Below are 21,281 nucleotides of genomic sequence, written 5' to 3'. Positions count from 1 at the left end.
TGATTGTTTATATATTTAATTTTTTTATTTATTGATTAAAGAATTAATTATTAGTATATTTATATATATTTTTATTTTTTAAAAAATGTTTAAATATGTTACAAAAATGTGAAAAGAAAAAATAAAAATAAAATAAAAAAATGAGTTTTACCTAGGCGGCACGTCCAACCATCACTATTGGACGGCAACCTAGCATTACTCTTTTCATTTAATTATTTTTCAATACCATATTAACATTTTCTTAATATTAGCTTTTATTTGTGATGAAAGGTTAGAGTCCAAATACATTATCTAAGAGAATGTTTAGAAATAATTTTCATCTCATTTCATTTCATCTCATCTTATTTCTTTTCCAAATATAATTCAAACACATATACTTTTAAACTAATCATTACAATTTTTTAAAACTAATAATTACAATTTTTCTAAAATTTTAAACAAAAAACAAAAAACAATTCAATTTTTTTAAAATTTCAAAACAAAAATAATATTATAACATTATTTTAATTTTATAATATTTTTTTATTCAACTTTCTCTCTCTTATTTTCCAAAACCCAATAAATAAATAATTTAAATAATCTCATTATTATTTACAAACTATCTTACTTCTATTTATAAAATTTTCATCTTATTTCATTTCTTAAACATCCCTTTAAATTTTGAGAAAAAAATAATTATTATTGTTTATCTTAAATTTTATTATTAATTTTTACACCGACGGTGGTGATATGATATTTTGAATTTTTAGTAGCTATTCATTTAAGAAACATTAAATTAATTAACATTCATATATACTTTGAATAAAATGACATTACCATTACTCTGAATAAAATGACATCCGTTGGTGTATAAATGTTCAAAAATACTTTTTAGGCCTACAATGACACTCTTTAACTTTATGCTCTAGAAGAATATTATGTATCAATCATTATTTATTTTTATATTTCGTATTTATAATTTTTTTTATAAGATGTGACAGTATTTTTTATAAGATGTGAAAATATTTTTTTATAAAATATGATATATAAGATAATAAATAGTGACTGATAAGAAAAGATTTTTTATATTCTAATATGCTAACAAAATCTCTAAAGAATTGTTTAAAGAGAGATTGATAATTCTTTTTGAACATTTAGAAATATAAAGAAATTGAACTGCTTATAATTCAAAAGGAGTGCCATGACTTTTTAGAAACTTCTAAAAATTATTATTTAAAAACCTCAAACGGTCAAACGACTGAACTATTAGCTAAGGTGTCCATATCAGACACGCTTTCATGCACTTCTTGTGAAATAATGGTCCAAATTTCATTTTTTTATTTTGCTGCGTTTGGACGTAAAATCTATATCAATTTATTTCAATTTAATTATTAATAAATTCACCATTTTTTTAATTTTTTATAGAAAATTACACATCTCTCATTCCACTTCGTGCATTTAAACAAATCTTAATAAGACAAAAAATATTACTATTTATAGATTAATTAAAAACACTTGAAATTATCTCACATCTAAACGCAGACATAAATACCGTTTAGATAATGAATAGAGATTAGATAAAAATTAAAAGTTGAATAAAATATTTTTTTTAATATTAATATTATTTTAAAATTTAAAAAAATTAAATTATTTATTATATTTTATATAAAAATTTTAAAAAATTATAATAATAAGATAAGGTAAATGAAATGAGATAAAAAAACTTTGAATATTCAAACGGTGGTTAGACTCGATGCCATTTCCATATTTTTACATGCATATGTCTGTCATTTTCCATTTTTATTTCCTCTAATTTCCTTACCAAACCTTGTAAACAGGCGTTAAGCTGACCGAAGACAAGTCCCTCCAGGCCTCCACCCTCTACTTGTCTCCTCTCCAGAATTTCTTGCTCTTCCTCTTCTTCTTCTTTTCCTCTTCAGTGTCCTCATTCTTCTTCTCCATTGCTTTCGCTTTCCCTTCTCTGTAAGATTTTTTGTTAATTCCCTATACAGTTTCCAAAGACTCGTATTTGTGAGCTTTTTCTCTGTGAAGACTGCTCTCTCCTCCTGCTATTTCCATGGCCGGCCGTTACGATAAAAACCCTTTCGACGAAGAAGAAGTCAATCCCTTTTCTGTGAGTATATTCATCTGCTTAATATGTTATCTCTGTAGTCTTGCTTGTTGTCTTCGAAAATTCATCTTTGATTTTGCTTTTGAGTGATTTTGACTTGTTTTCGCGGTGTTGAACGTAGAAAGTGATTATGAACACTTTATGGTGGGAGAATTATTGAACTTCATAGTTTTTTCATGGGAGCTTTGGTTAGTCGTTAATTTGGTTGACTTTATGGTTGATGTAGGAAATGAAGTTAATTTTGGTTAATTTGATTGTTTCTGGTTCATATTATTAGATTGAATTTTGCCCTGAGTTTCTTTATTTTCTCCTCCCTTAGCTACCTTTGATTGTTTGACCTTAAGTCGTGATGTTTTGGTATTGTTTCGTTGAAAACAAGCAATATAATCAATCTATGCGGGATCCCAATCACCACCACTATATACTCAATCTGGAGTATTTTATATCAGATGTATTAATAATTGGTTTCTTGGTTTGATTCTAAGATGAATGATCCCTTTTCGTCTGAAACACAATGTTATGTCATCAGTTGGAATATCCAATTTTAATTGATTTATGTTTCATCTAAAACATGATTTGTAGTATTATTTAATTTTTATTTTCCTTAAGGTGAATAACTATAAAAGCTGAATGTCTATTCTGCTTTCATTCTCTGCAATGTCTAAAGTATCTGATTAGATTGTTTGGACATGTTATGTAGTGTCTGAAGTAAAGGTTTATATTGTCCTTATAATTTAAAGAGAAAAATGTTTTTAATTGTCATAAATGTTTACATCCTGCCTCCATGGAATTTTAATTGCATAACTTCTTTGTTTTTGGAAAATATTGTTGATATATGTTTTCAACATATTCTCATTGCAACTTCTTATCACTACAATTTTTACAACAGGATCCAGCAGTTAGGGGAAAGGCTGGACAGCCAAACTATGGTGGAGGTGCATTTTACACAACAGTAAGCGGTTTTTCTTATTTTTAACTGTCACGAAAGCTTTTTTCTCCCTCTTTCAAGTTGACAATTTATTGACATTGTTATATACATATATGTGTGTGTGTGTGTGTGTCTAGATAATTGATTTAGCATATGGAATTTGTACTTTTTCGTTTTGTACTAATATTAGTGTGATGCTTAATTGAAGATTGACTCTGGATGAAGTTTTCTCTTTTACCGTTTATCATTCTCTTGTTAGCACAATCTTTTGCTCTGTTTGGTGAAAGTTTTTGTTTGAATATCAATAAAAACTAATAAGATTGAAATATCAAAGCATTCATGCTGCGGTAAGTCTACACAAATGGATTCTTGTAACTTGCTTTTCCACAATTCTAATAATCACAGGCATGGTACTTGAATACACGCATCTCCACTTCTAATGATTCAAAGCCATGGCCATAGGTGATATTGTTCTACAATAGCATCCTTTTCCTTCAGTATGAGCATCCTTTTCCAAAACTTTCAGGTGGCAGCATCCATAGAATGAAAATGAGCAAGAGGATTACTGATGGTTTTACACTACCGTGTCATTTTTGCAAGTTAAAGTGATGAGTTTACCCCCAACCACTTCTTTGTTATGTAACAGTTTCTCCAAAACTTTTATAGTGACTGGAATGTGCATTGTTGTATTGTTTTCTATATTACATCATATATGTTCATATATGTCATGTACTGTGGAGAAACTTCATCCGAGTGCTGCTTGATTTTTTCCTTATGTTTTTGTTATTCTCTTTCAAAGGTATTATCTTTTCAAAATGGTGGTGCTAAGGAATAATGGAATCAATAGAAAGGAAAAAAAGGACCTAAAAACATACTTTCTTCCTTCTTGAACTTTTACATATCATTGTACTTGCTACATTTTCAGAATCCTGCAACAAACTCTAGGCTTTCACCTCTGCCGCCTGAACCTGCCGGTTTCAACTATGGCCATGATGCGACAATTGATATACCCATTGACACAGCTACAGGGGGACGAAATTTTAAGGTCATTGAATACCTGAGTCCATGTTTTTCCTTTTTTACTTTTTAGGGTTAAAGAATTGATATTGACTTTTCTTACTATAATCTGTTTCAAATTTAGGATTTGCAAAAGAAAGAGAAGGAACTCCAAGCTAAGGAGGCTGAATTGAGAAGGCGTGAGCAGGTCTAGATTTGATGGAATCCAAATTCTGAATTCTCCTATTACTGAAAAACTGTAGACCTAACTAGTGTCATTCTTAGTTTTTAACATGGTAGCTGGCAAGGCTTGTCTGTTGATTTCAAATTTGATGCACTTATGCTTTGCTCATTTGGTCATATTTGGCATTACATTTTATGACGCCATACTGAGATTAAGTCAACTAAGCAGTAATACACTAGCATTCAAGAGTCACTGAAGGCAATCCAGTTATGCATTGATAGGGTTAAAAACCATGGTTGGCAGTTTTATATGGATCAACAGATATTTTCTCTCAAAGTGTTATCTCTTATTTAAATAACAGCAAAGTATGCTTTGCACCCTTCACTGCTAGATGTCTTATACTTTGCACTCCAAACTACCAAAATTGATACATTGCACTATTGAACTACCAAAAAGCCGCAATGTGCACTCTCCATTAAATTTCAACTGTCAAGATTGTACCACATCATCTATTTCTTGTCCAACTTGACTGCTAAAATTGGACAATGGTGCTTTTTGTAAGCTTTTGGTAGTTTGATATGCAGAGTGTAAAATGCTTGGTAGTTGAAAAGTGCAACGTGAGTTTTCTCCTTTAAATAAAATATAATGACTAAATTTATGTGACTAACATGTGGAAATTGTTTGGTGTCCATCTCTAACATGATCGCTTCCTAACAAATTATAACTTAGCATGGATATTAGAGCTTAAAGATTTTTCGAACCAACCAAAAATAAGATTGCCTCTGTTGGTCTAATTTTTTCCTCTTACATCTTCTGTAAAGGTCTGAAGGCATTGTTTTCTGTTATTTTCATTGCACAACTATGGCCATTTTGCTTCTTGATTCAATTTTTTTAGTTGATTTGAGTCATCTCCAGGATTCATGAATTTCACCAATCAGCTTTTTCAATGCAGGAGGTAAAACGGAAAGAAGATGCTGCCGCACGAGGTAATTTACTCTGCCTGTTTATATTTAAATTTTGTACTTTTGGCCCTGGCAGTGGGCCCTTGCTTTCTGATTTGCCTATTTATTAGTTTTCTCTTGTTTAAGATGGAATATCCACTATCAACTCCAGTTTGCATCTAAATGCAATATGCCATATTGAGTGTACCATCTCACTTTATTGATATATCTATATTATCAAGTTGGCTGTTTAATTGTCCAATATACTTTGCACCAGTTCTTTTAATTGCGAAGTTGTTCTTTCTGATAGTTGTCTCGTAAAATTCATAGTTTCATTTTTCTGTTTTGACTGCAGCTGGAATTGTTCTTGAAGAGAAGAATTGGCCTTCTTTTTTTCCAATTATCCATCATGATGTTGCAAATGAAATACCAATCCATCTGCAAAAACTGCAGTACACTGCATTTTCAACATTCTTAGGTATGTCAGACTTTTCCTGGTTTTATGTTTATATCTTTGACATAATAGGATCTCATTCAGGATGCTACAATCTATGATCACTGGTCTTATGTATTAATCACTGTTAACATCAATCCTTTTATGTTAGACGATGGAAAAGTTTTGCTCATAAAAAAAAAAAAAAAAGGACCGGGGAAACTTCTTTGTTTTAGAAAGAAAATGTGAAGGGTGGGAAGTTTTTTTTTTTTTTTTTGGGGGGGTTGTTCCCTTCTCCCTTGTTAAAATATTGTTAATTCAATGGGTTTATTCTGCAACCACTGGTATCTTTTGTTTTATTTTGGATTGCTTGTGTTTTTTTCCATCTCGAGGTAATTTGAATCATATAGTTTGGGATTTTTACGCCAATTATCTGTTTGAATAAAATTGGAAGGGGTGAAGAAGATTTGAGATATAATAAAATATGACTAGCCTCGTTTGTTTTCGCAAACCTTCTCATCTCGTCTCATTTTATTTTATCTAATCATTACAACTTTCTCAAACTCCTACACAAGATATAATAAACAATTCAACTTTTTCAAATAAAAAAAATTATTAAAATTTTTTATTGTAACAATATTTTATTTAACTTTCAACTCTCATCTCATTTCATTTGTGTAACCAAACGAGGCCTTACCTTGGAACACCCTGAATTGAGTATAGGAAGGTAGTGAATGTGATTCCACATTGTTCGCAAGGGAGGTGTTTCTGCTCTTTATAATGATTCCAAGGGGCTTTGATTCCACAGTTTTGATTTAAAATTGTGCTTTTATGACAGAATCCAGTTCTGGTTTCTATGTGAAATGAAGTAATTTTTAGTGGGTGCTATGATAAACAATGCATTTTGATCTAAGCCACTGAAGGTGATTGACACTAGTGATGGATGGTTATACTATGCAGGATTGGTTCTATGCCTTACTTGGAATGTCATTGCTGTTACTGTAGCGTGGATTCAGGGAGAAGGTGAGAGATCAGAAATATGCTCTGTGTCCTGGATATGGGGGACACCTGATATTGATTTAAGTCCTTAAATGCAGTGAATCTTCATCTTACATTGTGTTTGGTTGTAGGTGTAAAAATTTGGTTCCTAGCCATTATCTACTTCATAGCTGGGGTACCAGGAGCCTATGTGTTGTGGTATCGGCCTCTTTATCGTGCTTTTAGGTACTTATTACACTTGATGCCCTAATTTTGTCTCCATATGTTTATAAGGTTGAGAAATCTTTTTCATGAAGCTTGGACATGTGAGACTTCAACAAAGGAGCCTTAACAATAGTCTGTGATTATCTTCATAAATAACTCTTCTAACTAGATAGGTAAAAATTTGAGATTCTTATGGACGTCTGGAATAATCAACCGAAGTGTATATATGTGACTGTAATGTGTATATCTTCTCTTGGATCAACTTGGACATGTGTTGTTCTGACAGAGAATGTTTATGCTGTGCATTTGCCCATTTACCAATGCTAACCAGAACAAATAATTGGAGTGAAAATACACATGTAATTTCAAGCTGTATAACTGTTGGTTTACTGAGTATGCTTGAAGTCTCTCTTTTATTTGTCTTGCAGGACTGAAAGTGGCATCAGCTTTGGATGGTTTTTCATTTTTTATGCAGTAAAATTCTTACATTTCTTCCTTAGTTTTTCTACCCAATTTGAGGATTGAAAGATACCGAATTTCACTTGTTCTGTTTTCATCTGCTCACAGGTCCACATTGGCTTCTGCATCGTAGCTGCGATTGCTCCTCCTATATTTTTCAAAGGAAAATCTTTCACGTATGTTCTTTCCAAAATTCAAAGTTCTCTCTTTAGAATGTTGCTAGGTTTCTTTTGTTTGAAGTGGGAATACTGCAAGATATCGGGTGTTTAATCATATTTCCCATGGGCTTATTCACTTGTTTTTTCCCTATATTATCTTTCGAATTAAAAAAGTTAAAAAAAAAGGGTTGGTTGTTGCCTTTGCTAATGTTGATGGAGACATGCAGTGAAAAGTCCTTGGGGTTGGCTAAGGCCTTGGTCTTGTGGGTATGCTCCCCTTACGTCAAGGGTTCAAGCCTTTGGGTGCCAACAATTTATAGGGGCCACGTTCCATTAGTGAAAGCTGATGATTTACTTGATCTGTATCATGCCAGTGCGTGACACGGTTCTAAGGTTTAACCGGGTAAAAGGCATGTTGTAATTGTACGGTCTCCGGGGTTCCTCATCATCAAAAAGTTAATGGTGATGGAGACATGCGTATGCAGTGAAAGATTATGTATCTAAAACAATGAATATATGCCCTCTTGTGCTGCTAATGGTTGGTTGTTGGGTGCATTGGAACAGGGGCATTCTGTCTGCGATTGATGTTGTGGACAAGCATGCTGTGGCTGGGGTAAGGATGCTTGTACCGAACTTTATTATTATGGAATATAAGTTAATTCAAAAGTATCTCATTGGTTATTAAATTGTGGTCATCTATTATGTTAGTAATTCTGAACCTTGATCATGCTGTCTTTTTTATTTGTAGATCATGTACTTCGTTGGATTTGGATTATTCTGTCTTGAAACAGTAATCAGCATCTGGGTTCTTCAGGTCAAAGATTCTCCTCAACCTAAAATCAGGAAAACAAATGCACACTTTCCGTGCACAGCCCTTACTTCAGTTCTTTGTTTTGATCTGACGTGTTCTTTTTCTCTTATTTTGTTTTCAGCAAGTTTACATGTATTTCCGAGGTAGTGGAAAAGCCGCTGAGATGAGGCGAGAGGCTGCAAGGGGAGCTGCAAGGGCAGCACTATGAAGTGGCAAAAGGCGTTGTCTCGACCGCACGTATGGACCTAGATTGTATATGGACTAAGCCACATAAAATGTAGATAGAGAGACGAATCGCTCGAGTTTGCTGTTTCTTACACCTTTTTACTCCTTTTTTTTTTCTATAGCTTTGATCTGAGTGCTACCATTTGTTCATGTGGTTTACTGGAGTTTGGTTAAGCGGACTATGATAAACAAGCTACAACCACTTCTGTATTTAAGTTGATCCTATGTACTTCTACCTCACCTGTCATTCTCAATCCAGTTTATAGATGGGCATGCAGAAATTAGTTCAGTCCTAAGTGGGTGTTTAAACTGAAGTGTAGCACTGATGGTCAAACTGGTTAAACAGGGTGATCCCCTGCCCATGCCTTCACCCTACCGATGTAAATTCAACTTGATAATTGAAACCACTTTGATAAGCAACTTGAAAGAACTCTCTCTAAATAACATTTTGGGAAGCCATTGCCAACAATTCCCTAAGTGTGGCCAAAGGAATGCATGCGCATGCTATGTTGATAGTTTTAACTTTCAAGAACAATTAATCAATTAATTTTGCTCGGTAGTGAGTTTGCTTCTTCATCACTACTAATCAGCAGTGTAGTCAGCATGCATACAGTTGCTTCTCTTGCTTTATGATTACCCCTTCCATTTTTTCTCTCATATATGTAATTTAAGTTGAAATTCAAATCTATCTGCCCATAAAAAAGAACAAGAAATTCATATATATGTGTTTAGAGCTATTTTGCGTGGGCTGGATAATATCTTCTCAAAGGCCCCATTCAACAGTAGAGGTTTGGCCATTTGAAGTCCTGACCATCATCCTACAAATGGACGACACCTCTACCATATCTTTGCAAGGGGTCTAGCCATACTATTAGGCATGCAACCCGATGACAAATAACCGGGTCTGGACTCGGCCCGATCCAATCCGCTATTGTTTGCGTGCCAAACCGGTCCGACTTCACTCATTACTGTGGGTTTTTTTTTTTTTTTTTTACTCCTATCTGCTACATCCCACAGTGGTTATTGTGTATCACCAACGGTTGAAACGTCATATTTTTGTAAACTAAGTTTATGCCAACCTCACTTCAACATTACTTACTAAAAAAAAATTTCATCAAGAATAAGGAGGCCCTTGGATGGACTTTATCCATACTGCCCATGATACCACTAATCACCTCATTTCTTAGAACTGTTTGATTTAATGGCTAGCATAGGTTAAATTTGTACAAAAACTAATAAATAAAAAATGTACAAAAGTCATCTATTACAAAAATTATCTAAATTAGAAAATATGAATATCAACTATTACAAAAGACTAAGGAGCATCCAATGATCATATTACAGCAGCTTTCCATCTCTTCCTCTATATCTGCTATTATGAAAAAGTCTAACACTAAATCAATAATAGCATATCAAATAATTCAAGTCTAAAAATCAAGATATTAAGATTTGAACTGAAAAATATGTTACTCTATTTTTATGATTTAAAGAAACTCAAAAGAAAGAGAAACCACTTAAACCCAATGGCTAATTATTGACTTAAAATATGATCATGATCCTAAGTGGGATCGTTGCTTCAACCTATGGGAATGAGATTGTATACATGTATTGATTTTGGATCTTATCTTTATAAAAGGAAATGGGTGCTTAGCTAGGAAATATGTGTATCTGTGATGATTCAAATATAGTGCAGATGAGACACGCGATTTTCCTGTCCTTGGCTTAGTCATAATCATGTGACATTTTGACTTGGTTGATATGAAATGTTGTGGCGTTTGGTTCAGAGATCTCTTTACTATAAACTTATAAATAAGTTTTAAGACACATAAATCTCTTTACTATCTTTCTTCAAGGAGTATGCCAACCAAGAAAATAGGAAAATGTCCATGCAAACATTTAGATTGTAGAAATTGTTTCCATACATAAGTGCTGATGAACTTGGCAGAGTTTTGTTTTCAAAGAACGATGTCCTAAGGCAACAAGTTAACAAAAGGGCCCATTAGTTAATGATATTTCTTTTGTCATCATAGTCATACAGTTTTCTACTAAATTGAATGGTCTAGTTTGAAGAGAGATATACAATATCAAATGCTTCCTAAGGTCATTTATCTTGTTTTTCACATGTTGATACTAAAGATTCCTCAAAAATGGAAAGAAACAGAAGATTAAACTACCACCACCCAAACAAAAAAAATACTAAAAGTTCGGACAAGAAAACCAAACCTAGAAAATTAACAAGGATTGCATTAGATCTAAAAAAATTGCGAAAACATTTTAACCATTAAATAAAAAAATCTTTAACCTTTAAATAGCAAACTCCTCAAACTAACAATAATAATAAAAAAAAATTAATGTAACAATAGCATTAAATAAGCAATCCCAAAAAACTAACGTTGTGATTCACAACCCACACAAAGTAGAAAGCAGAACAAACACCATACCTACTATGCGATGTGCTGAATATCTTCAACCAGCAAAATCCGAAAGCATCAACCGGAAAACAAGAAACAATTGGGAAAAAAAGATTTTAGTCTGGCAAAGAAATATTCGAAAAGATACAAACCTATAACTGGGAAAAAATAAGAATAAAAGAAAAAATTCGAAGAAAAGAGAACAAAATCAACAACAAAGAAAATGAATCTAGAAGTGACGCTCAGATTCACAGCCCACACATTGAAAAAAAGAAGAAGAGAGAACCAAAACAGAGAGAGCCGAGAGATAACCTTGGAACAAGGCAGTGGAACAGAGGCTTGGAAGCTCGAAGTCGAATAACGGCTATGGCGATGGCGACGGAGAATGACGACAGAGACTAGGGTTTCCGCAATGGGGAGAAGACTTTTCGCCTTTCGTCTTTCGGTTTCGATGGGATTTAGAAGAGAGTGATGAATTAGTGATGAAGAGAGGACTTTTGGTTTCAACAGGTTGATAGTTTAAAACCCATTATTAAACTTTGACCCAATGAACCCGTTTTTATTTGGGTGGACCAAGTCAGTTTTGACGGACGGATTGGGCCGAAGGCCTTTTCTGCACAGCCCTACATACTGTAACGCTCCGTACTTCCGAGCTGTGCCAGTTTTGGGCGTTAACAACATACTTCCACAAAAATAACATCAATGAAATCCTCAAACACATTTAATAATAATATAGGCTCCACAAAGTCTAATAAAATCAGCAAGTTCTAACGACACCAACATAAGAAAAATGAAAAAGTTCTCAAAATAAGACTCTCAAATACTCCTATTGTACTTATCACACTGCACACAACTAGTCTCGCCCACACATTTTATTCTTGATCCCGAGTTGAACCATCAAGATCATATAAAAATATTAAAGGTGATTGAGTGAGTTATCAACAACTCAGTAAGCAGTGAACATGTAGTATTATGTAAGCATGAGCTAATACAGAATGCAAAACAAAACAGATCATCAAATTATCAGAGCAAACCTTAGAAATATTTATTTACAGCAATAAAATATGTAGAATCCTTTGGCATAAGCATAACTGAACAACATCATAATAGAACATATTTCACGTTTAATCCCTGTGGTTGGGTTGTGCAAACCCTGACGGCCAATCGAGCAGAAATAGAATGTGAAATCTTTCCCTTATTATTCTCAGAGCCCCGAGTATGCACATAGGAAAGACTACGCAGAAAATCACTCTGTTTCCAAAGTGGGTGCTCCAGAAATAGAGATGTTGGTACCAACACAGAGAGGCCACAGTTTTACACCCGTGGTAAGGTTAAGATGGAAGCAAAAACATAATGTCATACTAGAGGTTTTCAGATGCAACATTTCACATCATAACAGAATACTAAACAAATATAGATCATATTCATATCATCATGTATAAAATTTTCAGTTTTCATATTCGCTCTTTTTATACAGTTGATAAACAGAGTGCCAAAAATACTCATGTTTATACCAGTCATGACAAAATATTTTTTTTCTTATTCGAATACAGTGAGTTATGAAGAAAAATGACTGTGGTTGATTCCAATGTTCCATAACAAAATAGAGTTCCGCTTTTGAGTGGTCCATCCATTGTTGAGGCGAGGCATAAACAACCAACAATAAATGTGCGCTATATCAGCAATTCCAGAGAAACTACAATAAGCTCATTACACTGAATTTCCTCACCCTTTCATAAATTGTTTTCGAGCCCAAATAAAAGCTTTCGAACAACATCTTCTCCTCACCGCTGCAGCGAACCCAACACTAGTTTGGACAAAGTGAACCCATCTCCCTGTTGTTCCCATTGCCCATCTTCCCGTGGTTTTTTTTTTCTCATGTCTCCCATCTCCCATATGGACTCACCATGGGCGTCTTGCCTGGTGGTAATTTACAAGCCACACTGGTTTGATCTAGACACACGAACAGAAGTCAATCTAAAACTCATGTCTTTCTGTTGATAAACTTGATATGTTCATTCAATTTTAATACTTTAGGTAATCTCACTTGTAGCATCCAGGAAAATCCCGTCTGTATGCAGGTGATTTTTCATACTATGAAAAATCAAACCCACATTTTAAGAAACCCCATGGTAGGAAATAAGGCCAACTCCTCCAACTCAGAGAATTTAACTGGAAAAATAAGAAATAAAACTGGACAAATGAAAGAAGGCAAAGACGCACCCGAGAAGAACTCCAGTTAAAATGGCTACGGCAATTCGAATTCTGCGAAATGATTGGGGGTGGGTTTCATGTGAGAGGAGGGGAGAGAGGGGAGGGGGGGAGAGGATTTTGGCGGGTTCCATGGGTTTTGATGTAGGGTTGGCAGCAGTGGCGACTTTCATGCGAAAGGATGAGATAGGGGAGAGAGGGTGGGTTTTGCTACAAGAGGATGAGACAAGGGAGAGGGGGGAGGGGGGAGAGGGGAGATGATGGTTATGTGGGTGCAAGTTTTCACATGGGGTGTAGGCACATCAAAATTAAAATAGAGAGTCTACTTGTCAATAGCCCATTGGAGGGCTGTTATTTGAGGATTATTAGATCAACCGGTCTAAAGTTATTCTCAACAAAATATGAAATTTTTGTTAAAAATAAATCTCAGTCCATTTAGGCAAAGTCTAGCATAGGAGCACTGCTTACCTGACTCTTGCATAGAATTACATAAGCCTTGAACTCGAGTTCTAGCAATATCATAATCTAACCAAGAAAGAAATATTCACTATCATGTTAATAATCTACTCAAGTGCAAATTCAATCCTACTAACAAAATCCCATAATTTCCAAAATATTTTAGCACACACAATTCCATTATAATGTTTCAGTTCCTAATCATGGCAGAACACAACTTCCAACAAATCATATACCAGTAGTTTACCCCATCCTCCTCAGATTCACTTCACCATTCATAATACATACATCAACCAAACAATCACACGTTCAAAAACACCTATCCTTCACTTTTAATAGCCAATCTACATTTGTTCGACAGGGCCAACAATCAAACAGCAACACGTCAACCCCACACAGCCACACATCAACCTCAAATAGATACACATAAACCCAAACAACCACATGAATCAATCCACACAGCCACACATATCAAGTCTCCTCCGCCCACAACACCATAAATCAAAGACTGTCCACACTTCGACTCGACCAAGAAATCACAACTCTACAATTTCCAACACACAAATAGAGATAGTGCAACCTTCCAATAGGTACCAACTTTCAAGTCACGTAATTAACAGTACAAATACGATACTAATGTTTTGATTACGTTACTCAAATTTTGAGCGGTTGATATGACGAATCTGGTAATGAGGAGGCTGTTTACAACTAATTCCAATGCCCTGTGATTCAAAACAGTGAGGTTAACACAGATTATTAACAGTGGCTAATACACGATAGAAAAGGCAGCTATCGAACATGGTGAATCAACAGAGACATACCTTGATGGTGAGAGGATGTCTCTGGTGACCGTTGGTCCATCACAGTTCAAAATAAAAAGAGAGAGTGTGTTTGTGTGAGTGAGGACCCAAGGGTTAGAGAGAGGGCAATGTGTGTCTGAGAGTAATTCACTAAGAGAAAAGTCAGATATAAACCGATGCAGCTAGCAGAAACTCACCATCATCGGGGGTGTGGAACTGGGATGGAGTCATCAGCAACGGAAACCCATGAATGGGCTAGGTTTTCTTCGTGGGCATGGGCCTGGGTGTTACATATACAGAGGTGAAAGTGCTCTATGATTACAAATCAAGAGCGGCATTTCAGCCTTTAAAAGGAAATGTTTCTGAGCCCAATATCTTGGTTGAGTCTAATTAGAAGGCCTAATAAGAACCTTTGTTAGCTCAAAGTAGAAATGAGAAGACTCAGTAGAAGGCCCACTGAGAACCCATGCAAGCAAGACCTCTAGAAAAAAAAAAATTCCTTGATATTAAAACAATAAGATGCAACATAAGAAAAGTAACATTTTTCTTGACAGAGTAAAATAAAATCATAAAAATGAGGCATGGAAATTAAAGATGCTACCTACTTTATATGGGAGGTAGGGCGCTCTAGGACCTTGGCCCCACCTGGGTGGGGTGGCCATTTTCCACCCTGGCCCCAGCCCCACTTGCTCTAGATCATCTACCTTCGCCATATGTGCATATGGATTTTCCAGCCCACCGTCCAGCCTTCGCCCTTCATATTTCCAAGTCCCAAATCAAAATATTAATAACCCATACCTTCAAATCCAAATCTCAAATATATTGATCCAAAACAATATACACAGATCCAACCAAAACAATACGAAGACCTAAAAAAATTAGAAGGAAAATATAATAAAGAAATCATTTGACCCATGACTAGCCATAAGTCTCTTTGTAGAGACCCATAACTAGTCGTGGATGTGGGTATGGACATTATGTGTAGAAGAGGAGGAAAAAAAAAGGACGAGAGAGAAGGAGAGAAAAAAGGGTATGGGCATTGTTCCTCTAGCTATGTCATTATCGATGGTGGGCATACTATGTGTTGATGTATATTACTTTGAGTAGAATACTACCTGGATTATGTTGATATACATTACATTGATTAGAATTGTAACACCCGGGCCTAGTGGCAAGTCTATTTTTTTTTTTTTTACATATTTTGGATTAAATATGTGAAAAGCCCAGTTGAAATTTTTCAAGTACTATTTTATGGGCCGAGAGAATTTAAGGAAGAGCCCATTTATTTTTATTCACTACCAGTCATGGGCCCAATTTTTAAAATGGACCAAAAAGCCCAAATCCATGAGATTTTTCTCTCTGACCCCACTTCATGCACGTCTCCCCTTCCCTTCTCTAGGGTTTTCATACCGTCCTTTTATATATATATATATGCACTTATCATCTCATGCATGGAGAAACTACTGAAACATCGTTGATGCACTCTTTAGCCTTTCTCCCAGTCTCTGCCTCCCATCACCTGCTAGCATAGCCACACATGGTTGCTACACGGTTGCTTCACCGAGTCATCTTTACACCCTCGCATGACAGTCCACCACCCCATGCACCACCAAAGCGTAGCATTGCCCAGGCCACGTGAACATAAACCCCTGCACAAGAACAATCATAGCCTCCATCCACGTATGTTCGCTGCAATCTCCTTCGCACCACCACTGCAAATCTTCACTGGAAGCAATGCTGCCGTAGGAACCACCCACAGCCATGAAAAACTTGAAAATCACCGTGATAGCCCGCTGCTCTGCCCTGCACCTCCGTACCCAGCCGACGATAAGCTTTGGACATGGAGGGCTCTGTTTTTGCATGCGGAAATAGGGAAAGCATCACCACCGTGAGCCACATCATCAACCCCCTCCACTTCGATGCCACTACCATCAAAAGATGTCCAGACAAGCCTCCACCTTTAGACGCTGCCTTGGTCGCAGCCCAGGCCCCAGACCGTCGCAAGCCTCGCTACCTCACGGTGAGTTTCCGTTCTCTCTCACGCCGAGCTCTCTCTCCGTCCCTCTCTCTTTCTACGTGAGCTATCTGTCACTCCCTCTCTACCATGCCCAGCCATCTAGCTCGATGGCATCTTCACCACAGCACCCAGTTTGCCGTCACGAGAAGCTCCCTTCCATGGAGTGCAATGCCTATGTCGCACGGTTTCCTTTATGGTAAGATTCAAAACTTCTTTAGAAAGGCACTTTTGCATGTTACGTACAGCTTGGATACGGAAGGTTAGATCATGAAATTACAACTGTGCCCTCATACTTTTAAACCAAAGCATGAGGATTTTTAAAGTTATATTTCAGTGGGTACGTTGAGCCTAATATTTTTGTAGAAAAATATTGGATTTTTTTAGTGGGCTTTGACCTACTTTAAAATAGTCCAAAAATTTTATTTGACATAAAATAGTAAGGTTTTTAAATTGCAGTGGTATTAAAGTCTTAAGAATTTAGAGTTTATGTCTTGGTCGGAAAAGTTGAGTGAAAATTGATGTATTTCAGATTTGATGATATTTTAGGGTCACGAGAAATTTAGATTTTTCGGAAATAGTTTACTTAACTTTTAAGGTTTGAGTATTGAAAAATGTGTTAATTTCGGATGTTTATGAAAATTACGTAATAATCTTATAGGTGACGATTGGTTTTCGTTCGACACTGTTGTGGAGAAATTCAGAAAGTTAAGAAGTCTAGGTAAGCGGGGTTCCTATGCTAGACTTTGCATAAAAATAAAATTGGCTGAGGTTGATTTTTGAAAAGTATGCATGTTTTGTTATGAAAAAAAATTTGAACTACCTCAGTTATTTATTTTACATTTCTCATGAGATTCTACTTAAGAATAAAGTATTTTTTTGGCATGATTGGTGTAGATATGAGCTATTTTGACATTTTATTTTTGAACTATGCAAAAGAGAGCGAATATGAAATTTTGTGCATAAATTATGTTTTTGTGATTTGATTCTGAAGATATTTTGTACTCTGATATGATATGATTTGATTTCTGAAAACCTCTAGCGTAACATTTTGTTTCTGTTTTTGTTCCGTTCTGACCTTACCATGGGTGTAAAACTGTGGCCTCTGTTTAGGTTGGTACTAACTTTTCTGTTTCCGTTGCACCCACTTTGGAAGCAACTTTTAAAGTGGTTTTGTGCGTGGTCTTTCCTGTGTGCACACTAGGGGCTCCGAAAATAATAAAGGAAATATTCACATTCTTTTTCTGCTTGGTTGGCCGCCGGAGTTTGCACAACCCTACCTTGGGGGTTAAACATGGTCTCTGTTTTGATATGATAAGATAAGATGTGATGTTTTAGTTATGCTATGCCAAAGAGATTTTGATTATGAATATTTTTGAACTTTCGTTCTGATATTCTTGATAATATGTTCTGACTCTATTTTGAAAATAAAAAGTATTTTATTCTGCATTCTGAACTTTGTAAATGCTCATGTTTACACACAAGTATATGTTCTCTGCTTATTGAGTTGTTGATAAATTACCTCGTATCTCCAAATATTTTTCAGATGATTTTGATGGTTCAACTGGAGAACAAGAGTAAGAAGTTATAGCAAGGTGTGATGATCGTTGAGGAATAAGTACCCGATAGTACAAGTACTTATTTGAGAGTCATAGTTAGTAAATTGATTATTTTCGGATATTTTGATGTGTTGGGTTAAGGATATTTTGGAGTCTTTAGGGAGTTTCTAAATTATTTTATTAAGAATTTTGTTGTTGTTTCGGTGAAGGAACATAGATATTTGGATTGAGGAAATGAATTAATATTTTATTGAGTTTTCTGGATTTTATAGTTGTGGTATTGGATTGATATTAAGTATTAAAAGTTTACTTTTTGGACCTCCGAGATTGGAGTGTTACAAGAATATTTCCTTATTTCACTTGGCATTTTTTTTCTATAAATAGGCCCTCTCACTGTACATAAAACTGATAAAAAATAATTGAAATCTCTTTCAAATTCTATTTTTACTTATTTTTTTTATGGCATCAGAGCCCTAGATTCCTTGTTGACTCTTTGAGTAATTCTTTTGGCTTTTTCTCTGGTAAGCCTGTCACCACTCGGTGCTTTTCAACCTTCATCATTGCTCGTTCTGAAACCAAATTTCATAATCAAGTTTGCAAGGTACAAATAATTTGATATGTGAAAGAATCGATCTAATTTGACATCACATGCGTCGCCACGGCCCACCACAACATTCGGCCCTCAACACCACGATTAGCAACCAATATTTGCTTTTTCCAAATTTTTAACAACATATTTTGATAAAATAGTTGCCGAAGAGTTCAACGAGGCCAAAATCAACTCCAGAGGGGCCCACACATGTCGAGCAAAGTTTTTGGATGCCGTCCACACACCGGCACTCCACACGCAATAGACATAACATGATACGTGTCACCACGTTAGCCCTAGCGCCACGTAAGTAGAGATGTGTTAGCCGTTGACCATTAACTAGGCACCCCTACTCGATTTTTCGCGTTGATTCATATTTTTGGTCTATTTTTGCATTAGACTACTCTTAATATGTGACGCCCCCAGACCTTTGCTTGGAATGGAATGGAGCCTTAAAGCATCAGGACATACAATACAAGGTTACATATCCTCGTTCATGACAGTTAATAACGCCATGTATCCTAAAATGCAACTAAAAATATGCAATATTTGCAGCGGTCACGCAAACATTATGGAATGTGAAGTTTAGTAGCCTAAGGAGTGTCTTCGAATCTTTTTTACCCAAGAGCTTAACCGGGTGAGCCAACAACCAAAGAACCCAACCAAGTGATTCTCCTTGACCCGGCAAAGAAAGAAAGGAATGAACGGGATTTCATCGCCGAGTCCATTCCATTGTGGGATCAGCCATAGCTGTGAGGCTTAACAGGCAAAGAAAACGGTGGATAGACAAAGTATTCAATTATTTTCTTTGGAAGAATTTTTTAGACAATTTTACTGAGAACTTTTGTTCAAGATATATTCATTATTGTTGATTTTGGTTAAGGCCTGGTTTGGATAGAGAGATGTTTTCATCTCGTTTCATCTCATCTCAATATTTAAACACTACAAACACAAATATTTTTTAATTTCAAATTTTTAACTTTTTCATCTAATCATTACCTAATTATTACAACTTTTCCAAACTTCTAAACAAAACACAAAAAATAATTCAACATTTTCAAATTCTAAAATAAAAATAATATTAAAAAATAATATTTTAACAATATTTTAACTTTATAATATTTTTATTTAATTTTTTTCTTTCATTTTCCAAATTCCCATAAAACATTTTAACTCAAATAATTTCTAACTTATCATCTCATCTCAACTCAAATATTTTATTAATATTCACAAACCATTTCAATTCATCTAACCTCAACTCTCGATCTAAATCAGGCCTGATCTACCCCGGCTACTGGCGTGACATTGTATGATAAAATGAGGATAGAGATTCGGATGTGTACTTTTGCATTCAACTGTTCCATAGCTTTGATTTTAACGACACCATTCGTTCACGCGGCTTCTGCATATCAACAACTAATACCATGTAGTGTACTTCATGGTCATTCTCAATTACTCTGCAAATGAATGTTTAATAAACAGCGTCATCCCTAAGAGGCCGTTTGAACTTTAAACTGGAGTTGCACATATACTCAAATTGGTTAAACATGGTGATGAACATTTTGTTTATTTACATCATGTGTTCCGTAAATGCGTCCCTACTAATTTCGAGAGTATACAGACCCTCGACAAACAAATTTTCCGCAAATGATGATGAATAAATGAGACTATATATAAATGGTTTTAAATGCTCCTCTTTGAATCTTGTTATGTTTTTATGTTTAGAGAGATTGATCCAAAAATACAAGTTTTGCCCATCACCAAATTTTGACCTTATATTTCTTTGTGAATAAGAAAGGAAAAAAAAAATATATAAATACAAACAATTCTTTAGATTTAGTTTTTTGTTTTAAATTTTTCTTTGACAAACGTCAACACATGACTAGCTATTGGTGTGACATGTAAAGTTGGATATTTGGCAGACATTCACATGAATTTCTATAACTCATCATGACTGGTATGCCTAGAATAATTAATAACCTTTCTATGCTAAATAGCCAGAACTGTAGACAGTTTCAAGCTTAAAATCTATTTACAAGCATTGTTTTATACATTCAACTCACTACTGATGTGGGTCTACAAGAAAAATTTTGTAAACTATATTATCGTCTTATTTTTATTTTATTAAATAAAATATAACATATTTATCAGATCATTTATTATATATTTTTTTATTATTTAATAATAATAAATATGTTATATATTATTTAGTATAATTAAAATAGAATAAAAATGTAGAACATATACATATTCATAATAATGAAAAATGTTGGTATTTTCAATTTTAAATAATAATGGCTGGTTGGTGTTGACACGTAAGTAGTTTTTAGATAATATGGGATATTAGTCATATTGCAATTGGGAATTTTGGAACCACATAAATAAAGCCAAGTGGTTCTACTGTAACTATCTTGTCATCTTTGACAATTTGTACTTTGCTCGAAAAGCTGACTCAATATTGCAATTAGAAACACTTGAATACTCTTCAAAAACATGAAATTTTCCATCCTAGACAATATGAGATTCAATTCATCACCCTATCACTCACTCATATATACTCTACCGGAGACAATACATGAGTAAAATTTTAGCAATTAATTTTTAACTTTTAACATTTATCGAATCTCATCTCAACTAACTATATCTAAATGTTAACTGAAAACTTCCATCTCAGAAGTACATCTCTAAGAAAACAAAACATGGTTCCAAATTGACATCTGACAGATAAAATGGACCCCAAAACATCCGCATCTTCAAGATTACATATTAAGCAAAATAGCATCAACCAACCTG

At 34.7% G+C, this 21,281-nt stretch overlaps 1 protein-coding gene across 1 annotated transcript; it reads left to right on the top strand.

Moving 5' to 3' along the window:
* Positions 1-1,775: 1,775 nt before the first annotated feature.
* LOC109005451 (secretory carrier-associated membrane protein-like) lies at positions 1,776-8,868 on the top strand. Its single transcript, XM_018984397.2, has 13 exons — positions 1,776-2,113; positions 3,000-3,062; positions 3,964-4,083; positions 4,180-4,242; positions 5,171-5,204; positions 5,515-5,637; positions 6,553-6,615; positions 6,723-6,816; positions 7,224-7,269; positions 7,363-7,430; positions 7,977-8,025; positions 8,161-8,226; positions 8,345-8,868. The coding sequence occupies exons 1-13, from the start codon at positions 2,057-2,059 to the stop codon at positions 8,429-8,431; spliced, it is 933 nt and encodes a 310-aa protein (XP_018839942.1). The 5' UTR covers positions 1,776-2,056; the 3' UTR covers positions 8,432-8,868.
* The last annotated feature ends 12,413 nt before the right edge of the window (positions 8,869-21,281 follow it).

The sequence above is a fragment of the Juglans regia genome, chromosome 3, assembly GCF_001411555.2.
Source record: "Juglans regia cultivar Chandler chromosome 3, Walnut 2.0, whole genome shotgun sequence".
Classification (NCBI taxonomy): domain Eukaryota; kingdom Viridiplantae; phylum Streptophyta; class Magnoliopsida; order Fagales; family Juglandaceae; genus Juglans; species Juglans regia.
This window is presented reverse-complemented; position numbering and strand designations above follow the sequence as displayed.